The sequence below is a fragment of the Antechinus flavipes genome, chromosome 1 (genome assembly GCF_016432865.1).
Source record: "Antechinus flavipes isolate AdamAnt ecotype Samford, QLD, Australia chromosome 1, AdamAnt_v2, whole genome shotgun sequence".
NCBI classification, from domain to species: Eukaryota; Metazoa; Chordata; class Mammalia; order Dasyuromorphia; family Dasyuridae; genus Antechinus; species Antechinus flavipes.
In genome coordinates, this window is record NC_067398.1 from 674,044,556 (window position 1) to 674,071,393 (window position 26,838).

Sequence of the window (26,838 nt, forward strand, 5' to 3'; positions counted from 1 at the left end):
TAATTCATACAGTAGGGAACTCAAGACATGCTTTGAAAGATGTCTGGGCTCTAAATCCTTTTTGCCACAACTTTGCCCCATGACCAAGTCCTTTCCCCAATCTGGGCCTCAACTCACATTTATTGAGCGCTTTTGCTTAAGGTACATTGCCAGGAGATGGTGACATAAAGATGAAAAATGAAATGGTCCCTGGTTAGTTTTTACTGGAGGCTTACATGGATGAGTTAATAGGTGGGAAACTGAGGAAGTGCAGAACAGTACAAATACATGGGAAGCCTGGAGAAACCTAGACAGACTTCACTTAGGTGGGGGTGCCTGGGCTGAGGTTTAAAGTTAAGCATTCTAAGGCGTGAAATCAGAAAGGACTGTATTCTAATCTTGGTGAGGCAGACCCAGCCAAGGAAACAGAAAACAGCAGTGTCTGAGGTCCTGGCTGAAAGGGAGGGAAATCAGTAAAAGAGATTAAAACCAAAATATGGAGGCCTTTCAGCGCCTCCAGTTAAAAGAAATCACTGAGCTAGATCCTTTAAGCCAGTTTTCTTAGGCACCATTTATTCTCCAAGTAGAGGGACACAAAGGTGATCCGAGGAAGAAAGTCCTGGACTTAAAATACACTGAGCCAAGTTTCCCAGGGATATTAGAACACCCCTACCTTGGGGAGGGCAAGCACGGGTCAGTGGAAAGAATACTATCTTGCTATTGAAAAGTCTGGGGCTCAAAACCCACCTCTGCCATTTACTACCTCTTTGATCTTGGGCAAGTTGTTTAATCCCTGGGTTTCTGAAGCTTTTTCCTCAAGTGAAAAAACGAGAGTTGGATTAGGCTGCCCCCGAGGTCCGGTCCTGTTTTAGAGGGGGGATCCCGGGGTGGGGAAAATACATTTCTCCTTTTGGACAGCGAATCTGCCTATCGTGAGCCCCCGCTCCACACCCACAGGCAGCAGAAGGGAGAACAGGGGACACGAGGGAGTCGGCCCGGGATTAACGGGTCAGAAATTGGGCCCATGTTGGGAAGCGGCTTCTCAAGGAGCGCCAAAGTGTATGTGTGCACTAGGGTGGTTCTGGGCCGAGGACGATGAGTCGGGGGGGACCCTCGTTCCAGCCCTACTCCCAGCCCCAGGTGGAGGAATGAAGAGTCGGGTGTCTGGTGTCTCTGGGGGGCGCTGGGGTGATGGGGGCAGCCTAGATTTCCTTTCCCCGGGGCTTGGGGGTAGTGGGGTGTCTGCTCCACTTGAGGAGGTCACGTCTGTGTCGGGGGGCTCTCAGGGCATCTGCCCCACCAGTCTTTGTGCCATAAGGGCGTGATCCCAGCACTGACTGACCGCAAGTCCGGCCCCTAAGGCCAGCCCACTCCGTCCCCGCCGGCCAGACCCGAAGCCAAAGCGGACCCCCTTCCGCCCCGCCCCTTCCCGACTCCCATGACTCCCCACACTTCCCTCTTCTCCCCGCTCCTTCTCCCCACCTCCACTCCGCCCTGTCCCGCCCCGGCCCCGGCCCCGCCCAGCCGCGCCGGGCCGCCTCTCCGAGGACATGTGGGACGGTGCGGAGCCCGCGCGTGCGCCGTGTCCCCTGACCCATTGTTGGGCTGGGGGGTGACGTCACGGGCTCCCGGGAAAGGCGGGGCGGGGGGGGGGGCAGCCGGAGGAGGAGGTGGAGGAGGAGGGAGCTTCCAGCCGCCGCCGCCGCCGCGCTGCCCACCGCCCTGCCCGCCGCCGCCGCCGCAGCCCCCGCGACCGCCGCCGCTTCCCGCCCCGGCAGCCGCAGCCCCACGTAGCCGCCGCCGCCGCCGCGACGAGCCCCAGCCTCAGCCCCAGCCCTAGCCCCAGCCCCAGTCCCAGCCCGAGCCCGAGCCCGGAGCGAGCCCGCCAGGCAGCGGCCGCGGTAGCGTCGGCGGCCGCGGCGGCGTCGGCGGCGTCGGCAGCAGCGGCCGCGGTAGCGTCGGCGGCGTCGTCGGCGGCAGCAGCAGCAGCGGCGGCCGCGGCCGCGGGCGCAGCTGAGCCTCCTGCCGCTCCTCCGGCCCCCTTCTTCCCCCCGCTGCTGCTGAATGCAGGCGGCCGGCTGGAGAGGAGACAAAGGAGGAGGAGGAGGAGGCGGGGGGCGGCGGCAGGAGGAGCAGGAGGAGGAGGAGGGGGCGGCGGCGGCGGCGGAGGAGGAGGAGGAGGAGGAGGAGGAGGGGGCGGCGGCGGCGGCGGCGGCGGAGGAGGAGGAGGAGCAGCAGCAGCAGCAGCCCGGGGAGCGGCGGCAGCGGCGGCAGCAGCAGCAGCAGCTGCAGCGGCGGCAGCGGCGGCGAGGATCGGTGCCCCGAGCCCTGCCCGGGCTGCTGGCCGCCTCCCCCCCGAGGGCCCGGCTCCCGTTGCTGCAGCAGCAGTGGCAGCAGCAGGAGCGGCAGCAGCAGCAGCTCCGGGGCTAGCGAAGCCCGGCTCCCCGCCGCCCTCCCCGCGCCCGGCCATGCCTAGCTCCATCTACCAGCCCGAGGGAGGGGAGGCGGCGGCGGCGGCGGCAGCGGCGGGACCGCCCCACGGCGGCGGCCTGGGGATGCTGAGCCCCGGCCCCGGACAGCAGCAGCAGCAGCAGCAGCAGCAGCCCCCCGCGCCCCCGCCGCCGCCCCCGCCTACCCCGCCGCCGCCCCCGCCGCCCCCGATCCCAGACCAGGGTGCCGAGGGGGCAGCCCCGCCGGAGCAGGAGGAGGCGGCCGCCGCCGCCCTGAGGTTCGCCCTGGACCAGCTCTCCATCTTGGGGTTGGAGGAAGAGGAGGACGACGAGGAAGAGGAAGAGGAGGAAGAAGGCGGGGTGAACGGCGAGGCCTGCGCCGAGGAGGAAGAGGAGGAGGAGGAGGACGATGAAGAGGAAGAAGAAGCAGCCGACGGCGCCCTGGAAGACCTGGACCCCGCCACCGGGCCCGGGCTGGACGCCCCCGGAGGGGTGGCCGTCGGGACGGGGGGCGTTCTGGGAGCCCTCCAGATGTTGGACACGGACGTGAGTCCCCCGGCCTCCAACACCACGTCCCCGCCAGATGTGTTCAGCAACTTCCACCACCACCCACACCTGAGCCACCACTCCATCCTGGCGGAGCAGATGAGTGTGATCGGCAGCCGGAAGAAGAGTGTCAACATGACCGAGTGTGTCCCCGTGCCCAGCTCGGAGCACGTCGCCGAGATCGTGGGGAGACAAGGTAAATTCCCTCCCTGGGCTTGGTCTGTTCCCCCCCTCCCCAGTCCCCCGTCCCCCGCGGCTCCCGGGATCCCAGTCTCTGGAAAGTGACACTGAGCAAAGTCGCTCGGACGCCCCTAGCGTGGAAGTTCCGCGAGCTGCCACTCTGACACTCCCTTTAGAATCGGGGGGCTGGAAATGACAGGGGGCATAACACTTAGGTGGGGCCCGCGGCAAGCCCCTAGCAGCGGAGCTGTGGGGTCGTCGTATGGCTCAGAGTTACTTTGCCATGACATGCACTCCCAGTTTAGGATGTGAGCTCTCGCCTCTCCGAGAAAGATGTGCATCCCCCGCCCCTTTTCTGTATCTGGGTCACTCTTGTTCCCTTTGTGCAGTGCCTGGAGAGTTTAACTTGGAAAAATTCTTCTCGCCCAGCCGGTCGGTCCCAGCCTTCCCCTCCTGCTTCCCGGGACCCTCAACCTCCTCCTCTCCTCGACAGCTGGGACCCTCTCTCCTCCCCATCGCATCCTCCTGCCCTTGATCCTGGCGCCCCTCCACCTTTTGTCTGTCTCCTGGGGCTGGGTGGTCCCAGCCCGGGGACTTTGCCTCTAAGGGACCGGCCAAAGTTTGAGATCTTGTTAGTGATCTGGGGAGAGGGACTCCCAGGGGATGAGGGAGAGGAAAGGCAGGTTTTGTTCAGTTTTAGGTCTTTTTCAACGAACCCCTGCTCGCGCCGCCCTCTCCCCCACATTGGGATCTGTCAAAAAATAGTGATTGAAATAGGGGGGTTGTTGTCATCTTCCGCTTTGCAAAGAATCAGTCACAAAGACCCTATATGTCTCTGCAGCTAGGGATGCTACGGGCGTAATGAAGGGGGTGTGTTGTTTTGGGGGGAGGGGGCGCCGCGCGCTGATATTTTTGAAGAGATCGTTAAGCTCTTACACGCCTATTTGATATTCCACTTGGGGTTGTACGTGGTCCCAAACGTATTGATCTGCTAAGCTGGTGGGTCTCTGGAGTATGGTGCCTTCATCCCCCACCCACCCCCACCTAGCTTTGGACAGTTCCTGCTGGGGTGGAAGGAGGGGTGGTCTCCGTTCCATCCCGGCTGGAAGGCCGGGGCCGGCTCTATTGTCGGAGGGGCCTGGGTGGCTGGCTGCCCTATTGTTCCCTTTGTTAGAGGACCATGCTGTGATTAGCATGGTGACATCAGGCCCAAGGCTTCCCATTGGTGGCTGGGCTGCCCTGAGCCAGCCCACTTCCCCCCCTCCCCACTCTTTCCTCGCTCCAGTCCGCCCTGGCCCAGCCCAGCCCTACCCTGCTTGGCTACCGGTCTCAACTTTCTCTTTTCCCTTCCCGCAACCTCCCCCCTCCTGCCCGGCCTTGCCCTAGCTCTTTCTTTGTGGCTTGGGGTGATGGGGGGGTGGAGTGGGAATAGGGGGGCTGGTTAGGGAACCAGGGTGGGGCCGGGCCGACAGCTTTGGACTTGGAAAAGACCGCCCAACTGCCTTTCTGCCCTCCATCGTGGCATCCCGGGCCTGGGACAGAACTCCCGAGGTCAAGCTGGCCCCCAGAGTGACAGTAACCTTGGTTTCCGTGTAGCTTTCCCAGTTTTTCTCTGTACTCTGTGCGTCGTATTATGGTGAGAATAGATTTATTGCTGTGTGAGGATAGAATCCGCCCGGGCTGATAGGACACAGAACCTTTAATGATCTTCTAGTCCAGCTCCCTCATTTGACACATCGGGAAACAGACCAAGAGAGTTGAAGTGATGCCCAAAGGAAGTGATGGAGTCTGTATTTGAACCCAGGTTCTCTGCTTTTCTCAATCTAGAACCTGTTTTACTTTGTGTTTTTTTGTATATCTGATAATTGGCCCAGTTTGGCTTCTTTTCTCCTTGAAATTTGCTTCCAATGTAAGAGACGGCTAGAGAGAGTAGAGAGACGGCTAAGATTGGGATTGGCTTTCCCCGTCCGGATCTAGCTGTGGGCTGGCTCTTGGGTGAGTGGGGTTTTCTCCCTCAGGTTCAGTTTTTTTGCCTGTAAAATCTGGCCCTCCCTTCCTTAGGTTGTTGTGAGCTTTAAAGGAGACCCTGTATGGAGATGGTTTTGCAAACCCTTCCGGGGCTGGTCCTCAGGATCCTACAGGATGGTTGCTCCTGCAGCTGGGTCCAGTTAAGGCTAGTTTGTTGCTGGTTTGGATTTCAGTAACCCCGTGGCCAAGGTCACTGAGCAAGTGGGGGTGATATTGAGGATTAAACCTTCATCTCTGAAGTGTCTTATAGCTTCCCTGCCCTCAGTGGGGGCCCCACCCTAGTGGGCATAGAGGAGTCTTCCATCTGAATAATCTGGGCGCTTCTGCTGAGCAGCCCCAAGGTCTGAGGATCAGGAGCCTTGGATGGGTCCCCTGGGCCTTTGGCCTCCTATGGGTGGTGGATATCCAGGCCCTTTCAGAGACAGAAGAGACCCCCAGAAGCCATCTCATCTAAACCCTTTGGGGAGATGAAGTCACTTATCCAAGGTCACATAGGTCATAAGCATAAGCATAGGATGAACTGGGTCTTCGGACTCCAGTTTGTTTTCAGGGCCAGCCCTGGCTAGGGTCTAGCAGGGTCCAAGCATGAATTCAAATCCAAGACCACCCATACCCATTGCTAGCGATTCTCTCGATGACCTTGGGCAAACAACTTTATTTAAGCCTCAGTTTCCCTATCTATCTTGGGAATTTGTCCAAAATCATTCGAGGAATCCCAATAAATCTGGGAGCAGACCCCTGAGTTCTCTCCATATCTTGTCCTCTGGTCCCAAGGTCTCTGGTATCTAGAAGCTGATGGACATCCGTGTTGTAGCCGAAGCCTAAATTTCTCTAAACTCTGCCCCGTCTTCCCCTCACCCCAGCCCAACATATAAAGCTTTGTTTCCCAGACTTCTTCCTCCTGTTTTTAGGTTAGGCAGCAATGTGACTCCCACTTTGAGCAAAAGGCAAACTTTTTCTATGAAAATCTGGGTTTTATACAAAAAGTAAACAATCTATTCCCCTTCTGTGTTTTACTTTATAAAAAGCACTTTCCACACAGCCCTGAGGAGGGTCCAGGATGGATAATACAAGGATTAACCCAATTTTATGTTGAAGAAACGAGGCACAATTTCCAAAAGGCAGTAAATAACCTGAGACATCATTTGAACACAGATCTTTTGATGCTGAGAGCAGGGCTGTCCTGTTACCGAGATTTACAGGGAAGAATCCCTAAAGAAAAGCTTTGTTTCTTTCTTAAAGGAGTCCCCACCGGCAATGGCCAGCTCCCCTCAATTTCATCACAAAGCAGGCACAATTTATAACATCAGTCAACCAAGCATTTATTAATTCTCTTTATGGACAAGATTTGGAGAAACACTTCTGTTAGGTACAGCAATAATGAGCTTACCAAGTCTGCTCCCCATGGGTCCCAATCCCAAGGAAATTCATGGGCTCCACCTTAGGAAGGATGAAGTCACCTCTCCCTGGGAATCTGGGATTCACATTGGGCATTGTAGATAGCTTGGGTTCAGAAGGGAGTTCCCCAAATAGTAAGGTGGGGGGACCAAGGCAGCTAGGGTCCCAGAGTATTTTAGGGTAATATTCTGGGGGATGTTCTGTTCACTCTAAGCAGGAAGATTTCTTCATGAAAGGTCAGGGGCCTCAGTAAGGTCAGGGTGTTGGGTTCCCTTTTCCCAAACTCGTACCAGCCAAGTATACATTTGAAATCTTGATTCCAGACTTGTCCCCGAAGTGCCAGGCTCCCACTGAGGCAGAAGTTATGGGTGTGGAAAGGTTTTTTTTTTTTTTTTTTTTTTTTTTGGTGGGAGGGAGGAGTCAGTTTTAGGCCTGTCTTTACTACCCCAACTTACTACTCAATATTTGGTAAAATCACTTTAGTGGCTCAATTTCCTTATCTGTTAAATGAAACTAACATTTGCCCAAAAGGTGTTCTGCAAGAATGAGCATAGTTGACAGCACCCATCCCATCAGGTTTTTGTAGGGTCCTTTGCAAACCTTAAAATACTGTCTAAATGTGAGGTGTAATCAGTGCAGAGCCCCAAGTGCGGGGGAGGAGGAGGAGATGGGGGCTCTCTAACCTTGGAGCTGGTGTCCTAGCCTGAGGAAAGCCTCAGAGGAATGTGCCACCCACGGGTGTAAAAGACTCACACAGGCCTTTGTTCTCCTCTCCTTGACTTTGAACTCCCAGTTCTCTCCTGGCCTAGAATGCCCTCTCCCTTCTGGAAATCCTTGGATTTTTTTCAGGCCTAGCTCAGCTCCCTACCTCTCTAGGGAAGGCTTATCTTGGGAGATTCCCCGTTCTCAGGAGTGAAAGCTGTCTGAAGAATGGTGGGAATCAGGGAAGTCTTCCTGGAAGAGTGACTGTTGAACTAGGCTTTGAAGAGTGGAGGAAAGAGACTTAACATTTATTAAGCACTTACTGCGTGCCAGGCAAATTCTACAAATATTGTCTCATTTGATTATTTGGATAGAGGTGGAATTTAAGGACTCCTGGTGGCTGAATCAGAGGGAGGGGACCTCAGGATTCTAATTTTTAGAAGGACCTGGAGGAGATGCCCCCAAAACAGTCAGTATAGACCCAGCCTCTAGTTCTTGCACCTTAAGAAAATATGCTCCCTTTTTTGAGCCTATTTCCCTCTGAGGTAGGAGGAGAACTTTTCTGTTCCTTTCTTCTCAAGGCAGTGATAAGGAAAGTGACCTTGAAAGAGTTATTCTTGACAGAGGCGAGGCAATTGTGAGATTCAGGGGAGGGACTGAGGCCCACCTTGCTTGTAGAGTACCTTTTTCTTTGAACCTTTCCTCTTCTCCCCAGCTTCTTCCAGGTACTCCTCTTAAAGTCCATTTGTTCTAATGGGAACCCTGAGAAAACAGTCGGGATAACTATGTTCCCCTACCTGTGATGAAAGTAGTTCCCCTACTTCCCCCCACCAAGTTCACTGCTTTCCAGAGGGCAGAATTCCACCAGAACATCCTTCCTCTCCCCCTCTTCTCCCCAGATTCTGACCCTGCTTCAGTGCAACCTCCCCCAGGAAGTCCCTGGTGATTTCAGCTTCCAGGCTTGCAGCCTGGGTATATTGGGAATTCCCTGTAGGTACTGCCTCCTTAATCTGTATAATTGCAGTAGCAGACTTTGTGTGCAGCTTTCAGGTTTGCAAAACAGTTTCCTTACTAGTGTCTCCTTTGAGTCTCTGGGCAACCACTCCCAAAGGAGATAAAGTTAATCCTCTTTTACTGTAGAGGAAACTGGGATTTGAAAAAACTGAATTTTGCCCAATAACTTCCTGGTATTTCTCTTCCTTGGATTCCTCGTCAGCCTCTCACACTTTAATGTATAATAACATTTCATCTGTTTGGGGCTTTTAAGGTTTGCAAAACCCTCCCCATACATGATTTCATTTCCGCCAGCCCCAATTCAGAGATGTGGGGACTTATTACCTAGTAGCAATAAGTGTGAGATGAAGTCAGATCTGGGAAAGGGACCTTAAGAGGCCTTTCCCACATTTTACAAGTGAGCAAACTGAGACCCAGAGAAGGCAAAGAACACCCCTTGTGGGGTAAAAGTTAGTTCCATTTTACAGTTAAGGAGTCTTAAAAGTGATTTTTAAAAATTTTTTTACCAAAGATAACACAGTAATTTACTGATTTCCTCCCCACTCCCCAAAATACATAAATAAATTAAAACTTTCCACAGCTGTACTTCTGCTATGCCATACTGCTCCTTGAGGGCAAGACTGGCTCAGTGGGGATCTGGGATAGGTCTGGAGTCAGACTCCAAATGTATACACAGAGGCTGGTAAAGGAAGGGAACAGATTTGGGAAGTTTGGGAATGAGTGACCAAAGGTGGGATTTAAACCTCATCTGTACTACTCTGCTTTCCTTTCAGCCGGCTTTGGGCCTTTTTCCCCGCTCTTAGCTCCTAGCACAGGACGCCAGTTTGTACAGCTGCATCCAGCAGACCATTTGTGCCTACTGGTTACACCCCAGTAACCAGGTTTACCCCTGAAACCGGGAGACTAAAAGTCCAGACACGCTAGCAGGAGCAGAGCCCTCTTAGCCAGGAGGAGGGAGAACTGAGCTTGAAGCAGGGTGGGGTAGTTCTGGAGGAGGAGGCTTGTGTCTCAAGGGGCATTGTGGCTATATTGAGTCTGGGCTGGGGTGTGTAGGGATAGGGAGGGGATCTAGCTAAGTGGGGGGAAGCAGCAAGTAGATGGGGGAGAATAAGGAGGGTGCCATTAAGGAGCTGACTGAGGCTGCCCCTTGGCACAGGCTGTCTTGGGATGTACTCACTCCCTACTCTTCTACCTGTGAGAATCCCTAACTTCCTTCAAAGACACCTGGGTGATTTAGTGGTTAGAGCGTCAGCCCCAGAGTTCAAATTTGGTCTCAGACCCTGACTTCTAGTTAGATCAGATCACCTCCCTCTGCCTCTGTTTCTTTATCTGTAAAATGGGGGTAATAATAGCATCTACCATGACAGGCTGCTTGTTGGGCTCAAATGAAATATTTATAAAGAGCTTAGCATAGTAAGTGCATACTTGTTCATTTGTTTCAGTGACATCTGACATTTGGGGGTTTCTTGGCAAAGATATTGGAGTGATTTGCCATCGCCCTCTCCAGCTCATTTTACAGGTGCACACAGTAGGTACTTAATAAATGCTTGTTTATTTCTTTCAAAGCTCAGCTCAAGAAAGCCTTCTTTGGTTCCCTCAGTGCAGCCAGGGCTCTCCCATGTCATATGTATACTTGTTTATGTGACCTATCCTGGAATGGAAAGGTCTTTGAGAACAGGGATGGTTTCTCCTTTAACTTTCTTAGTTAGCATGGTAGATGCTTAATAAATTAGTGCTAGTCAGGTTGAATTGGCTTCAGAAGGAGGAAGCAGGAAACCTAAACCCTAAATCACTTCTGCCATTAACTGTGCTACCTTGGACAAGGAGTAATGTCTGTCTCCTTTATGTGCCTCAGTTTCTTCTCTGGGAGAAGCAGTTAGGCCAAATTTGCAAATTTGTTCCAAGAGAATTTCACATTTTTGGGTTTAATGGGCTAAAAGGAGCTAGTGTTGATTTTGGAGTAGGGGTCAGTTGTGATAAAACCACACTTATGGAAGATTCACTCATCAATAAAGTATTAAGTGCTCATTGTAGGAGGGACACTGCATCTAGATACCCATATATGAGAGACGGTCGGAGAACTAAAAGGTGTTAGAATGGCAGAAGGAAGAATACTCACTGGCTTCCTGGATTTTCTTGTTAGAGGGAGTGTCTGGGCCTTGGAGGATGGGGGAGTATCTCCAAAGGGAACTTTGGCAAGGACCAGAGATGGGAAAAACTGTATATATACACAAAAACTGTATATACACTGGGTTGGCTGAAGTGTAGTAACGATGATGATTCTAGCTACTCATTCAGAAAGGCTGGAGTGGGAGACCCATGAAGAGGCAGTTTTGATGGCTGAGTCCTGGAAAGGTCTATTGGAGACTGACTGGAGAGAGAAAGGTGTTGGTGGTTTTGTGGAAAAGGCAGAGGCAAAGATGGCTTGAGGAGCTTGCATTTGAGGGAACTGGATCAGAGTAACAGGTAATAGGCACAGACCAAATGGGGAGCCCTGGTCCAGCTCACACCCAGGGGACACTTGGAGGAGGGGAAGAAACACGAGATTTAGAGATGTCCTGAATCCCAGTCATGTTGAGCTTGGTTTTCTCATCTCTAAAATGGGAATATTCATCCTTCCATAGCTTACCTCCTGATGCCATTTATAAAATCAAATGTAACAATACACATAGAGCAGACCACATATATCCCATAGATGTGGGAAATGTGGGCAGTTCTTTTGTTAGGGGCTTAGCAATTGATGCCCTCTTGGCTCCCTGCTGAATCTGGGCCCACCTGGCCTAGTCAGGAGCCTATCCCCACAGTTAATTCCCTCAGAGATCTCAGGAATCCTGGGTGTTTCTTGGAAAAAGTCCTGGGTTCCATTCATAGTTCCCCTGTTAACCTGCTCAGTGACCTTGAATGATGTCCTTCTGTTTCCTTATCTGAAGGTTCCTGCCAGCCCTAAATCCCATGATTCTATGGACTTGCCCACAAATCTACAAATTAAAAATTGTTGGAGGACTAAACAACATAATGCCCAGAAGATGTAAGGTCATGGGGCCAGCCATCAAAGGATGGGGGTTCAAACTCCCTAGCTGTCAAATGACCATGCAGGAGAGCACTAGAGTTCCTACTGCCTCTGTAAAATGGGAAAGGTCACTCAAATGACCTTTGGGGTTAAGGCCCCATTTCATTGGAAGGAATCATGACTTGGAAGAGAGAGTAGAAGGCAAGTTGGTTTCTGCCCTTGCAGATAGTGTGGAGTCCAGTTGAAGCCTGTGGACTGATTTTCTGCAAGGCTATGGGCTCTTGCCCCAGTCCTTTCATTTCTGTCAGAAGATCTCTGAGTCTGGGCTTGTTCATCAGAAAAGGCTGCCTTGGCCCTTTTGGAAAGGCCAGTGTGGTGGGATCTCATGGACTGAATGCTAGGCTTAGAGTCGGGAAGACCAGGAGACTAGATCCCAAACTGACACTCATTGGCTAACTCTTCAGACTCAGGTTCTTCATCTATCTAGGGGGGATCATAATGGTACCTCAGTGACAGCAGCACTTCTTAACTTAGGATCTCTGGATAGATTTTCAGAGATTCCCTGAAAGTGACATCTTGCTTTCGAAATAATTGATTACCCTATATCTTATATTTTTATTTGATGCCATAGGTGTGGAGGCCACAGAAAAGGGATTAGGAACTCTGTTGTCTCATAGAGTGCTCTGAAAACCTTAAAAACTATAGATGTTAAAGCTGCTCCCTTTGCTCCCTGTTCCAAACCTGTACCCCTTCAAAGCTGGGAACAATTTCCTTTCATCTGCTCCTAGAGCACTAGTTCAGATCACCTCTCACCACTTAGCTGTGTGACTTTGGCCAAATTCCCCCTCCTCTGATTTCAGTCTCCTCATCTGTACAATAGAGATAATAATTCCTGTGCTCCTTGTCTCCCAAGGCTGTCAGGAGGAAAGTGCTCTGTCAGCTGGGAAGAGCTTGGAGAAACAAAAGCTGTTATTATTTGCTACTGAACTGAGGGAGTGTCTGAGGGAGAGAGGGGCATTGGCGGAGGAGGCAAAGGGCCAGACTTCCAAGTCGCAGGCGCTCCAGACAGCAGTTACTGTGGAAAAGAACAGTGGCTTTGGAGTAAGGATCTGCATTCAAATCCTGCCTTGGTTATTTATTGCCTAGGTGGCCACTGGCAATTTAGTGAATCTTCCCAGGTGAAATGGATGGGACTGACTGCTTTGAGCTCTCCGGTGATCCTTCTTCCTCTAGGTGTCCGTAGAAGCCTCTTCTGGAGACTGCTGTCCTAGGTGAAGCATTGTAGGAGGAGGTCTTTGAGAGATTGGAGTGTCTGGGGAGATCTTAGCTACCTAGAGGAGCCTCTATTGTGTAAGGGAAATTCTTAAAGACCTGGATTCAAAAGCTCCCTCCAGCACTTATTAGCTGAGTCATTTCTCCTAGACTCAGTTTCCTGGATAGTCACAGAGTAGTCATGAAGAGAGGGAATCTAGTTCTAGAAATGGGGACTGTTTGGGGAGGGAATGTCAGTTTTAGATGACCATTCCACTATAGATTTCTCTGCTGGTGTCGGGGCTACACATCCTCCCCCTTGTGGTGTTCCTGTCCCACTCTGTGATCTATAGCCCACCACGCCTATTCTGTCCTGCTGTCCCTCAAAGTCAGTTCTGCTCTAGTTCCAACCCTACCCCTTAAGTCCTCCTTGGGCTCAGGCAACTAACAGTACCACTGTGGGTGTACCCCTTCCCTTCTGATTTCTTGTGACATTCTCCCTCAGTTCTCACCATTCCATCTCTGCCACTTGATTGCACGCCTCCTGGTTTAGGGTGTCCCTTCAGGCCCGTATCTTCCTCTCCATCTCTTCATTCTTACATGATTGTCTCACCATTTCCCATAGGTTCAACTCTCCATCCAGCTGCACCCTTGCCCAGCTCTTGTCCCTGTCTGTTAGATGTGTGTCCTAGGGACATCTCCTATTCAACATCTGCAAGTATAAGCAAACCTTGCCCTTTCCTGAATCCTCCTCACAAATCTGCAGCCTCAGGGTCATCTTTTATCTTTCCAGGATGACTCCTCATTTGTCCTCACCATGAAGCTAGCAGTTGCCACATTTTCTACCTCACCCCGCCTCTACACCTCCTCCTTCCTTCACAACTTCACACTACTACCACTCTAGTTTCAGTCCTTTATTACCTCTCATCGGGACTATCTCTTTTTCCATATTCAAAAAATTTTAAAATGTTTCCCAATTACATGTAAAAACAATTTTTAACATTTGAAAAAAAGTTTTGAATTCTAAATTCTCACTCCCTAATAAGACAGTAAGCAATTTGCTATAAATATATATAGTGTATATGTTATAGATCCGCAAACATGCAAAGTGTTTTCATATCAGTAATGTGTGAAAGAAAACAGACCAAGAAAAAATGGAAAAAAAAAAGTGAAAATAGTGTGCTTCTATCTGCATTCAGATTCCACCAGTTCTTTTAGACAACTTTTTTCATCGTGGGTCCTTCTGAATTATCTTGGATTGTTGTGTTTGTTGAGAAGAGCTACAGGCATTTTATCATGTGATGTTGCTGTTATTATGTACAGTGTTCTCCAGGCTCTGCTCACTTCACTTTGCATTAGTTTGTGTCAGTCTTTCTCTTATCTGCACTGTTTAGTAGCTGCCTGAAGGGTCTCAGTCTCAAGTTTCCCCCTATTTCAGTTTGTTTACTACACAGCCACTAAAAAAGTTCTAACTTTGTTAATTCTTCAGTGGTTCTTTTATCCTCAGAATCAAGTAGAAACTTAACTTGACATTTAAAGCTCAAAACTAACTGTCCCCTTCCTACCTTGCCAGCCAGCTCCACATGGGAAGTTCCCTTTCCCTTCTCTGCCTTAGCCTCTCTTGCCTAGGCCTGTGTACAAGACAAAATAGGCTGTTTACAGTTCCAATCAAAGTGTGAAAGGTTTCTTGAGGGTTGTGGACTTTGAAGATGGGATGGGATCAGGTTTAGCAAGGCAAGGTCGAGGTTGTGTTCGTGGACTAGAGTCCAGACCAGCTTGGTGACAGCAGAGAGATGAAGGCTCTGATGGAGAACGAGGGCCAGATCAGGATGTGGAAGGCCTCGAATGCCAGACAGAGAAGTTTTCAATCAATCAGTAAATGTTTATTGAAACACATGACTATGTACTGTGTTAAGCCCTAGAATATGATTTTCCTAAAGTACAGAACTGATGGTATCATTTCCCTCTAATCAGTTAAATCCATTGTCTGTTACCTTATTATCAATTTTAGAGTCTTCTGGTTAGTATTTAAAAGTACATAACCAGCTTTCTTCTTACCTTTCCAATCATAGAATTTACTCCCCTCCTACAGGCTGGGTTCTAGGATTCAGCTATATTATTCTTGTAAGAGACTCCATCTCTCCAAGCCTTTACCCTGACTGGACCCATGCTTGGGAATGCTCTCCCTCTCTGACTTTTACCTCTTGGCTTTCGGGGCTCAGTCTCTCATGCTTCAGGAGGCCTTTGCTGGTCCCTCCCAGTTCCCAGTGCCCAGTTATTAGTCTAGTTAATTAGCCTGTGATTGCTTGAGAGCAAAACTGGGTGTTTTGGCCATTCTTTTTGTTTAGCAAAGTGCCTGATGGCACTGTAAGCTTTGACTAAGTACTAGGTGACCCACTGTGGTATCAGCAAGATGTGATTATGGAATTTGGAAGTGAAAGGGGATCTTAAAGGTCATCTAGGTCAAGATCCTTCTCCCTCCACTCCTCATTTTATCCATGTGGAAAATAAGGTTCCCAGAGTGGAAGTGACTAGCCCAAAATCACTTAGGTGCTGGTCTTGTGACTTAGTCAAATACTCATTCCAAGCTCTCTCCTGCTGAGCTTTGGGTAGATTAGAATTCTAACGAGAGCCTCCTGATCCCCTCAGGGGAACTAGGTATCAGGGATAGGATTATCCCTTTTACAAAGGAGGTAATAATGGCTGGAATTTCTGTAAGCTACCTAAGGTTTGCCAAGTTTTTCACTTCTATCCTTGACAATCCTTTTCGTTGCTCTGGAGTAATACCGAGGTACTTTATCTCCTTTTTACTGAGGAGGAAACTGAGGCAGAGAGTAATAAAGTGCCTTGTCCCAGGGCACACATGTACTTTTTGCATGTACTGAAAATTAAATATTCCTAGTCCTCAAGCCTAGCCCCCGGTCCACTCTGCTGTGCCTGTTTCTGGGAAACCTTGAGTGGAAAAGACTAGAATTGGGCAGGCCCAGGGTGTGATGGCCCAGCAAGGGTTGATCATTGGGAACAGAGAGCAGGGCGAAGATGGGGGACGACCTAGATAGCTGGCTACCTGGGGACTGTCCAGTTTAGCCCCTCTCTCATCAAGAGGCCTCCTACTTAGTGATGGGAAACTCACTACCTTTCTAACAAATACAAAAAAATAAAATAAAATAAGATTTTCAGAGCACTTCTCACACATACATACATTCTTTCTGTGTCTCATCTCCCTCCTCCTTATCTGTCTGCTTGTCTGTCTGTCTGTGTCTTTTCCTGTTTCTCTCCTCCCTCCCCATCTGTCTCTCTCCCTCCTGTTTGTCTAACTGTTTGTCTCCTTTTTGTCAGTGTTTCTTTCTGTCTCTGTCTCCTTCAGTTCTCACCTTAAGTCAGTGAAATAGATGCAATAATTACCCCAAGGCAGCCCATTTTCACTGAGATAAGTGTTCGGAAGTTTTCCCTTGCTTTCATCCTAACCCTTCCGCCCACCTACTCCAGGCTCCCAGAGACTCCTAGTTTTGCCTCCAGGCAAAATTTAGATAAGGTATTTACTGAAAATGACCTTAGAGCAAGTCTGATCCCACCCTCCCCTTTGGGTGAATCGAGGCCCTGAGGTATTAAGTAACTTTCTCTTGAGGTCACACTGCTACTAAGTTGCCAAGCTGGGATTCCAGGCAGATTCTCAGTCCCGCGGCTCTGGGCTGCGTTCTGCCCAGGGTTCCAGCTCATGTCAGTCTCCAATCCTTGCGAAGCATTTTGGGGGTCTGAGAGCTGACCTGCTTGGGTTTTGTGGGACCCCCAGGCTAGGTGCCTCCTCCTGCCCCCTTCCAGCTGATATCTGGGATGGAGCCTCCCCTCTGCAGTGCAGAGAGAGAGGGACTCAAGACTGTCTAGTCCAACCCTGTTATTTTACAAGGAAGGGAAATATGGTCCGAAGGGACTTGAAGCAGTTCCTCTGACTTTGGAGTCAGGACTTGTTCTAAACCATGATGCTTCTTTCTCTGGGTCCTTTTCTCTGTTGGAAATTGGGGGAGGAGGCCCCTGTGACCATCGGAGACAGTGTGTTCCGGAGGAGGAAGCCACTGCCCGGCAGAGAGAGCCTCCCTCTTCCCAGCAGCCCTTGCCTGACCCTGACCCACTGCAGCTAGCTACTTTGCTTGCCTTTATCAGTCAAGAAAGTTGGCAAGTGGGAAGGAAGCTCAGATGCCAGTGAGTTCAGCCTCCTCATTTTACAATTGGGGAGACCAAGTCCCACAGAAGGGAAGTGACTTGTCCTAGCACCTACTGTGTACCAAAGCACTGAGGTTACAAAGACAGACAAAAGGCAGTCCCTGCCCTCGAGAAGCTCCCACTGTAATGGGGAAGACATATTTTATTTGCTTTTTGTACAAATGAGCTATTTGCAGGGTAAATTGGAAATATTCCATAGAGAAAAGGTACGAGCTTTAAGAGGGACTGGGGAAAGTTTCCTGTAGAAGGAAGGATTATAGATTAGGCTTGAAGGAAACTGGGAGGTGGAGGTGAGGAATCATGAGGGACATCAGAAAAAAATACCCAGAGGCTGCAGATGAGGATTAATGGGAGGAGGAGCCAAGAGGCCTAGGGTCAGAATGCATGGATGCAGGGTGGAGGGGTGCCAGCAAAGATTTGGAGATATCTAGAGGTAATAAAGAGGTAAAAATATTAAATGCCGAGCCAGATTTGATCTGTGGTGCTGGAGGTGTTAGGAAACCCCCGAGTTTGGGCAGCCCTAGCACAAGAGGTAGAATCAGCCAGGAAGCCCTGGAGCTTCAAGGCTCATCTGTAGCAACATGGTGGCTGTGTGACTGGGTAAATTTCTTAACCCCTGAGTCAGAGTCAATACTCTGAGGCTCTCTTAGGTTGCGGAGAAGGTGCCTCAGCAGGGCATTCCCTTAACCAATGACATTCCAAGTGCAGCCCTCGTCCCCCGTGGAGTGATGGGAGAATCTCATGTGACGGTCACTGTAGTCTTGTCAAATAAATAGTGGTGTTCGTTCCCCGTGTTAGAGATGGAAACTGATGGCCAATGAGTGGACTTCCCTTCTCCACCCTTGACTGAGCACACTTGCATGAAGTTGTGAGTGACCTTCTAAGTTCTCATGAATTTAGTGCTAGGAAGGGACCTTGCCCAGGGTCTTATTGTTCCAGAGGCAGAATTCCTCCATGGACCCTATGCTTGTGCTGTCTCTGCTGCCTGAGCAAGGAGGCAATATGGTCCAGTGAAAGAAGAGTGATTCTAGCTTCAGATGACTGGAATTCAAATCCATCTTATGGATGTTTATGCTCTTTGCAGCTTTAAGCAAGCCATTATCTGTCTTGGTCTTAGTTCCCTAAGAGATAGATGAGCTAGATGAGTCTCTCTTCCAGCTCTGGAGACATGGTCCCGATTCCTTCATCAGAACAAAAACCAGAAGGAATTCCATTAATTCAGTGGCTTCTTATTCTTTTCTCCTTCTTTAGCCTTAAGGAGGTACAGATAGCCTTTTTTTTTTTTTTTTTTTTTTTTCCGTAACGAACCTATTTGAGGCAGGTAGGGCAAGTGTCTTTATCATCATTTTATAGATGAGGAAACTGATTTAAAGGACTTGTCCTGAGTCCTAACAACAATAATAAAATAACTAGCATTTATATACTGCTAACCTTTGTAAATCACTACATAAATATTCTTTTATTTGATCCTTATAACAGCTCTGGGAAGCTAGATGCCAAAGCAGCATTATTTCCATCCTCCACCCCACTCTCATTGGGGCAGATGCAGGGTTTGGTGCTGAAGATGGGTGATTTTTCATACTGTGAACACTGAATCAAGAGTACTCCTGAAAGAAATACTCAAAATACAGATTTTAGTTGGGGACTTTACTTCATATTTCACTGAAAAAAAACTGAAGCCCTTCAGGAGGTCTGAGGTCCTTTCCTAATGTCTTCTGCCCCATCTCCTTTCCTTCCTTCTCATGTGAAGAGGTGGCCCATCTCTTTGCTAAGTCTGTCCCCTCTCTCCTCTAACATTTCTCTCTAATCTTCCATTGTGCTTAACTCCTGGTTTATATTTACTGCTATTAATGTACCTTTATTTCCCTTAATGCTTAAATAAACCCTAACCCTGCATTCAGCCTTGCCCACTAGCCAAGTTCTTTATCTCTCTTCCCCTCTTCTGCCAAACTTTTTGAGAAAGTTATCTTGTGTCTCCTTTTCCTTTTTCCTTCCTCATTGCTTACTTCTTTGTCATCTGCCTCCTCATCAAAGTATCAAGCAATGGCCAAATAATCCCATGGTTTTTTTTTTTTTTTTTCTCCAACGTGCATCTTTCTAGAGTCTTTGCTGCTGAGATCGCCTTTTTCTGGATCACTCACCTAAGTTCTCCTTTGTGTCTGACTCATTTCTCTCAGTCTCCAGCTGGTCTTCCCCCAGGTCTGCCCACTAATTGGCTGACTTCCAGGCCTCTTCTTCAATTGGTGCCATCAGCTTCCATGGAACCAGCTGATTTCCAGATGTCTATATCCAGCCTTGCCCCCTCTGCTGCTCACATCCCATCAGCTGCTTCTTGTACACCTCAGACATTTGAACAAGCCACAACTCATCCTCTTCTCTCAAACTCTTCCGTCTTTCCTAGTTTTTCTATTACCATCAGGGGCGTTATCAGGCTCATAACAGGGAGTATTGTTCTCCACTGCTCTCACCACTCATATCCAGGCTTGTCTGTTTGAAGATCCATTTCTCTTCATTCACGTAGCTGCCATTCTAGGACAGGCCCCTATCACCCTGAGTGCTGTGGCCTTCTGGTTGGTGTTGGTCTCGTTCCTCTCCCTACTCCAATCTGTTAAAAGTCATTTCCCTCATCTATCACAGTAACTTTCCTCAGTCACGTATCACACTCTCACCCCAAATCAGTAAGCTGTGGTGGTTCCCTATGACCTCCAGGATCAAAACTTCTGTGTCACACTGGAAGCCCTCACAACCTGTTCCCTTATTCTTCCAATCTCATTCTTTGCTCCTCTCCTTATATGTCACAATCCACCGATACTGTCTCTGGAACAAGACTCCTCTGTCTCCTGATTTTGTCCCATTCCTAGAATGCTTGCCCCCTCACACTGCCCCCTAGCTTTTTCCAAGACTCAACTCAAACTCTTTTGGGGGGAGACTTTTCCTAGGCCCCCTCGAGACCTTCCCTCCTCTCCTTCTTTCCTTTCCCCTCCACATATACACCATTACTGCTTTCCCTCTGATTATTTACAGTATATCCTGTCTATGTATTGTGTGTGTTTTTAATTGTTTACATGCTATTCTCAGTAGAATATGAGCTCCTTGAGGGCAGAGATTTTCATTTTTGTAACTTTTGTAACCCCAGGATGTCGCACAATGCCCGGGACACAGTAAACACTTAATAGATGTTTGTTGACTGACAGCCTGTTAATAGCATGAGCCTTGGACCATAGAACACAGTATGTCAAAATGAGCAGGCCCTTAGAACACATCAGAGCTGAAAGGGCCCTAAGCTTGTCAGAGTTGGGAGGGTCCTAAGAAGATGTGGAAAGCACCATTAGACAGCAGTCCTGAAAAAGATCTGGTGGCCTTAGTGGACTTAAAACTCATTATTTAAGTCAGCAGAAGTGTGATGTCAAAGCCAAAACCAAATATAATTAAGAACAACCTAACTTGGGATGGGAGAGAGGGGATAGTTCCACTGCTTTCTATGTATGTCAGACCTCATCTGAACTATCGAGGTCAGTTCTAGACACTATGGGTGAAAGACATTGATCAGCTGAAGAGTATCCAGAAAAGGGCAAATATGATGGTAAAAGAACTGGAATCCATGGGATTTAAGTCATTTGAAGAAACAGAATGATCTGCTTGGAGAAGACAAGACTCAGGGCTACTTTGAAGTTTTTGAAGGGCCTTCATATGGAGGGATTAGACTATTTGGCCTCAAAGCAAAATTGCTGGTAATGGATGTGTAAATGACAAAGAGATAAACTGAGATTTTATATCTGGAAGAGTTTCCTGACAATTAGTTGCCCAACTGCATATTAGGCTGTTTAGAGAGGTGGGGGTGTTCTTCCTTCCTGGTGGCCTTCTGGATATTTCTCCAGAAACTTAATCAGTTTATGGGTTAGATTAAGTTGTGATTGTTTTCTGTTCCAATGGCTCAGATATTCTGTGAACACCATGTCAGAGCCGGAAGGGCCCACAGAACATAGGATGTCAAGTTGGGAGAGCCTTTAGAATGTAGGATGTCATCTGGAAAGGACCATAGAACTCAGAATGTCAGAGCTGGGAGGGCTCTTAGGTGTCAGAACTAGGGACAATGACAGAGCTAGAAAAGGCCTACCTAAGGCTTGATAGTTACTGGGCTTAGGGTTTGAAAGACTTGAATTTTAATACTGTTTTATCACATGTGAAGTATAACCTTGCAGAAATCATTTGATGTCTCTGGGACTCTTCATTTGTAAAATGGGACTAATTCTGTCTCTAATGCTTAGCTCTCAGGCTTGGAGTAGGGGCTCAAATATTTGATTTTCTGGGCCTGGGATTTCATTGATAAGAGAAATTTCTAAGTGAGACAATTTTCTACCAGTCGGTGGTGGTCAGTACTTTCTGGGTAATCCTCAGTCTTAGAGAATTGCATAGAACAGAAGTGTCAGGCTCCCCTGGGTCTGGGAGGCCTGCAGAACTGAGAACTGTAACCCAAACTGGATTAAAATGTAATTGGGAAATGAGGAACAGTCACAATGCAACATAGACATTGTTAATTTGTGGTTTCACAACATGGAGCTCACAGGGGTATGTTTCTGGTTGAGTTTGATACTTAGATCACTGAGAAAGTTATGTGATTTGCTCAAGATGCCAGAGGCCTCCTGTGTGTCAGATAATCTGGATAAAAGGCCTCGTAACCCTTACAGTGGTACATAAAGCTCGGCTATCATCTAACTCAACACCGTCCCTCATTTTGCAGATGAGGAAACAGGTCCAGAGAGGAGATCCCAGGGTCCCATAAACAGGGATAGCCAGGATTTGAAATTTGAATTGGAATCCAAGGTATGCTAAGTTCTACTCCTGACAAGGTCGCTTCTGTGACCTGGGGCTTGGGTTCAGCCCTCTGTAGCTCAGTTTCCTCATCTGTAAATGAGTCAAGTTGGATCAGATACTTAATTTGAAAACCCTTGTTTAGCTGTTGTACTTGGGAGCTAGGGATATAAAAGCCTTCTGAAAATCACTCCCTGAATTCACTGAGAAAGCCTGGCATCATGAATAGAGCCCTGTCCCTGTCACCAAATTAGCTTGGATTTGTTGCCTATTCTGATATTTTCTGGCTGTGTGATCCTGGGCAAGTTATTTAACCTTAATGAACTTCAGTTTCCCCATCTGTAAAATTGAGATGATAATCCCACTGCCTTGGAATAATTGTGAAGATCAGATAACCATGTAAGGAAAGCCTTTGTGGACCTAAAAGCACTATCTTTGTGTCAGTTATTGCTACATTCTCCTAGGGGGTATGTGACATTTAAAAACATAAATGGACTTTAGCTTGAAAGAGGAGATAAAATGGCTTGAAAAAATAACACTAGTAGCATTTCTGTAGTATTTTAAAATTAGCAAAGTGCTTTAATATTTATATTTTAATGGGACAACCTTGTGAGCTAGAGGCTCCTATTATCCTCATTTTAGAGATGGGGAAACTGAGTCAGGCAGTGGTTAGGGGACTTGTCCAGGATCAAACAACTAGTAATTGTCTGCGGCAGGGTCTTCCTGGCTCCAGGTCAAAAAGCTTAACTCGGGAAAGACTTCCCAGAAGCACCCAAGTTGTCTTGAAATAAGCTAAGGATTCTAATAGATGGGGTCATTTTCTAGACATGAGGGAAATGCCTGTGCAAAAAGGTATGGGTAAGAGGTGCACTGCTGAGTTTGGGGATCAGCAAATGGGCCGCAACATAGATTGTGCAAAAAGGGTAATAAATAACCTAAGTCTGGATAGGTGGGTCGGACTAAGACTTTTCAATGAGGGTTTAAGAATATTTTAGTCCGTGAAGAGTGTGAACCTCAGGGTGTTCTGCTGCCTACTGGTTGTGAATTCGAGAGCCAGCATGGTATAATATAGAATAGATAGTACCTAATTTGGAGTCAGTTCTACAAATGATGATAGTAAGCATTTATTAATCATCTACTGTGTGCCCAAATAGGTAGGGTTTCATTTGGCGTCAGAGGGCTTCTCCTTCTACAAATGATAGCCAGTGAGTCTGAAACAATTATTAATCACCTACCGTGTGTGGCCAAGTAGGTAGTGCTTAATTTGGAGTCAGAGGACCTCCCCTTCTACCAGTCTGCGGTTACGCATTAAGCACCCCCCTGCGGTGCCCATTTGTGGTGCCCTCGCTGATGTGGGGGCCCAGGGAGGGGAAGGGTCTGGCTCCAGATGCACTTTGCAGGGTCCCGAGGCTCCTCTGTTTTGGGGGGTGGGGAGGCTGTACTCCGCAGTGCCCCAGCACGGTGAGGGTGGCTGGAGATTGTTGCAGGAGTGGGAGTCCGATCATTCTTTTTCCTCTCCCACCCAGGATGCAAGATCAAGGCGCTTCGAGCCAAGACCAACACGTACATCAAGACCCCGGTGCGGGGGGAGGAGCCCATCTTCATCGTGACCGGGCGCAAAGAGGACGTGGAGATGGCTAAGCGGGAGATCCTGTCGGCTGCGGAGCACTTCTCCATGATCCGAGCCACCCGCAACAAGGTGAACGGCCTGACGGGGGCCGTGCAAGGGCCCCCCAACCTCCCGGGGCAGACCACCATCCAGGTCCGTGTGCCCTACCGGGTGGTGGGGCTGGTGGTGGGGCCCAAGGGAGCCACCATCAAGCGGATCCAGCAGCAGACCCACACGTACATCGTGACCCCGAGCCGGGACAAGGAGCCCGTGTTTGAGGTGACGGGCATGCCAGAGAACGTGGACCGAGCCCGCGAGGAGATCGAGGCCCACATCACCATGCGCACGGGCTCCTTCATCGACGCTGGCGCAGAGAACGACTTTCACTCCAACGGCACCGACGTCTGCCTCGACCTGCTGGGGGGGCCCGCTGGGCTCTGGGCCAAAGCCCCCAACCCGGCCCGGCGGCCCTCGGCGGGCCTGCGCGCGGACAGCCTGGCCCCCGCCGAGGCCTTCTACGGCAGCCGGGCTCCCGCGGCCGAGCCGGGCCCCACCAGCCCTTACGGGCCCGGGCCCGGCCCCGGGGGAGGCGGCGGCTTCGGCTTCGGGGGCGACAATCAGTCCGGGGCCCCGCCCGCCCCGCCGCTGGGCTCCGAGGACTGTGACTTTGGCTTTGACTTCCTGGCCCTCGACCTGACCACGCCAGCTACCATCTGGTCCCCCTTTGAGCGCACCAACCCCCTGCAGGCCTTCGGAGGCTGCCCTTCGGTCCCGGGCTGCCCCCAGCGGAGGAACAGCGGGCTCAGCGGGGCCGCCACCCCCCGCCACTCGCCCACGCTGCCCGAGCCGGGGGGCATCAGCCTGGAGCACCCGCTGGCCCGGCGCATCCCCAGCGAGCCCGTCAGCGCCCTCTCCTGGCTCCCGGGGCCGCAGGGCTCGCTCTCGTCCTTCTCCAACAGCACCGGCTATTCGTCATCTTCGTCATCCTCCCTGCCGGGCAGTGTGTCAGCAGCGTCGGGCTCTCCCACAGACTCCAGCAGCTCCGAGGGCGCCCGCAAGGCCTCCCGGGACTGCATGGTGTGCTACGAGAGCGAAGTCATCGCCGCCCTAGTCCCCTGCGGCCACAACCTCTTCTGCATGGAGTGCGCTGTCCGGATCTGCGGGAAGGCTGAGCCCGAGTGCCCTGCCTGCCATACCCCAGCCACCCAGGCCATTCATATCTTTTCCTAGCTGCCCCCCGCCCTTCAGCCGGGGGAGGGGAGGGAAGGGCGCAGGGGCCAGCTTAGAAGAGAGGAGAAAGGGGGAACCTCCCCGCCCGTCGCTCCTCCTCCTCCCCCTGCCTTCCCCCAAGCACCCCTTTTTAAGAACCCCTGTCCGCTCCGACCTTTTTTATTTAAAAAACATGACTCCCAGGGGGAGGAGGAGGAGGAGGGATGGGGGGAGGGGAGAGGAGTTTTGGGGGAGGGGGGCCGGGGCCGGGGGGAGGGAGGGAGAGCTGGTCAGGGGGAACGGGGGAGGTATGTGAATCGGGCTCGGGGTGGGGAAGAAGGGGGGAATAGAAAACCAGAGAAAAAACAAACCTCCAATGTTTACAGAATAGCTTTAACTTGGACCCCAGGTGTGGAAGCTGCCGGCACTAGGCAGACTGGCTGTCCTACAGTTATTTCCAAATAACAGTATTCAGTTGAAAAGTTAAAATAAACAGAGAGAAGAGGTCCAATGGCACTTTTTATTTAGAACACACAAGGGTTGTCTTTTTTATATTTCTAAACCTTCGGGGGTGGGGGGGGTTTGTACGGAGCATTCTTTGCTAGGCTTTTCAGTCTCTCCTCGGAGGGCCAAGGGCTCCCTCCGCCGGGCTGCCCACCTGCCTGCGGAGAACATCGTCTTCCTTCTTTCTTTTTTAAGGGAGGGCTTTCAATTTGGGGGGGTCCCTGGGCAAAGCGGGACGAGGCCCCAGCTGGCCCCGGGGAGGGAAGGGGAGGGGGAAGGAGAAGGAAGAGGAGGAGAAAGGAGGAGGGTTCCGGTGCCACTGGGCGGGGGAGGGGGAGTTAGCCAGGATGGAACCTCAACCAATCGGACAGCAGGGGGCGGGGAGGCAGTACAGACCACACCTGGGCGGGAGGGAGGGGCCACTTGGGGTGGGGAGGGGACAGAACTGTCATGTCACGAACAGAAGAAACCTACCTTTTTTTAAAAAGAAAAAAATTTCTCCTTTTGCTGATTATGTCTTTAAGTTTTTATTATTTTTTTAGTTTTATTTTTTTATTTTTTACCTTGTGTATATGTAGGGAATTTATAGGAAAATATGTACTTTATTGAATAAATTTTAAGAACTAAAATATATTTTATTTTAAAGAAAATAACGGACCTTTAACCTTACACAGCTAAAGTACTGATTATATATTTGCTGAGCTGACTTGACGGTTAAGAAAATTGTATCAAGAGTTTTATTTTTTGACTTCAAAGCCTTCTTAATAAAGTCTTTTTACTCTATATAAACATTACTGCTTGGAGTCTTATTTAGGCACAGTGGGGAGAGGAGGTGGGGTTTGCAGAGGGATTGAAAGGTGAAGGGACACAAGTCCCATGGTCTCTTCTCACTCCCACACATATTTCCAGTGGATGCTGGACCCCAAAGGGACTTTAGAAACTTGGACCCTTAAACCTTGGAGAGCATCTTAGAACCTAATATCAGAGTATCCAAGGTCAGGTCAGACCTAGAAGGAATCTTAGCTCTTAGAATATTAAGAGTTGGGAGGTCCAAGATCTTAGAACTTAGAACACAAGAGACAGGGGCATTATACTAGCCAAAGTCAGATCAGATCTGGGAGGAAGCTCCAAGATCTAAGATCTTAGAACATAAAGACAGCTGGATGGCATCATACTATCCATAATCAGATCAAATCGGATCTGGGAGGGATCTTGTCTCTTAGAATCTTAAGAGTTGGGAGGTCCAATCATAAAGACAGCTAGGTGACAGTGGAAAGATCCCTGTATCCGGAGTCAGAAAGGCCTGCATTCAAAAATGACTTCAGATACTAGCTTGTGTGATCCTAACCAAGTCACTTAATTTGCCTTAATTTGTCCATCTGTAAAATGGACATATTAGAGAAACAACAAATGGCAAATCATTTCAGTGTCTCTGCCAAGAAAATTCCAAATAGGGTCACGAAGACTCGGATATGACTGAAATGACTGAACAACATGATTCTGCTCTAATAGCACCTACCTCCCATGGTTATTGTAGGGATAAAATGAAATATTTATGAAGTGCTTTGCAATAATAAAGCTATTTATAGCGAAAGGTGTCAGCGCTAGCTAGACAATGTCTAGTTGGGAGATGTAAGATCTTAGAACATGGAACAGCTGAGTAGGGAGGCTCTCCAAAGATCAAATCTTATGCTCTCAGATGGGAAAACAAGTCTAAAATGGGGCAGTAGCATAGCCCAGTTCACATAAGCAAGTGAGTGAAAAGTTTAAAAAAAAAATTTACCTTCCTAAATATGAGGGAGTTACTGTATTTCTGGGTTCATGTCTTTTTTATTTCCACCTGAAAGTAAAAACCAACTCAGTGGGTGCCCCATATAGTGGGGAGGGCCAGTGTTTTGATGCTCTTTAATGGAGATCTTCAGAAA

The 26,838-nt window shown here is 49.5% G+C and overlaps 1 protein-coding gene across 1 annotated transcript; it reads left to right on the forward strand.

The window, feature by feature from the left end:
* The first annotated feature begins 2,306 nt into the window (after nucleotides 1–2,306).
* Nucleotides 2,307–25,702, forward strand: MEX3D (mex-3 RNA binding family member D). Its single transcript, XM_051972281.1, has 2 exons — nucleotides 2,307–3,171; nucleotides 23,118–25,702. The coding sequence occupies exons 1-2, from the start codon at nucleotides 2,448–2,450 to the stop codon at nucleotides 24,428–24,430; spliced, it is 2,037 nt and encodes a 678-aa protein (XP_051828241.1). The 5' UTR covers nucleotides 2,307–2,447; the 3' UTR covers nucleotides 24,431–25,702.
* Nucleotides 25,703–26,838: the final 1,136 nt, after the last annotated feature.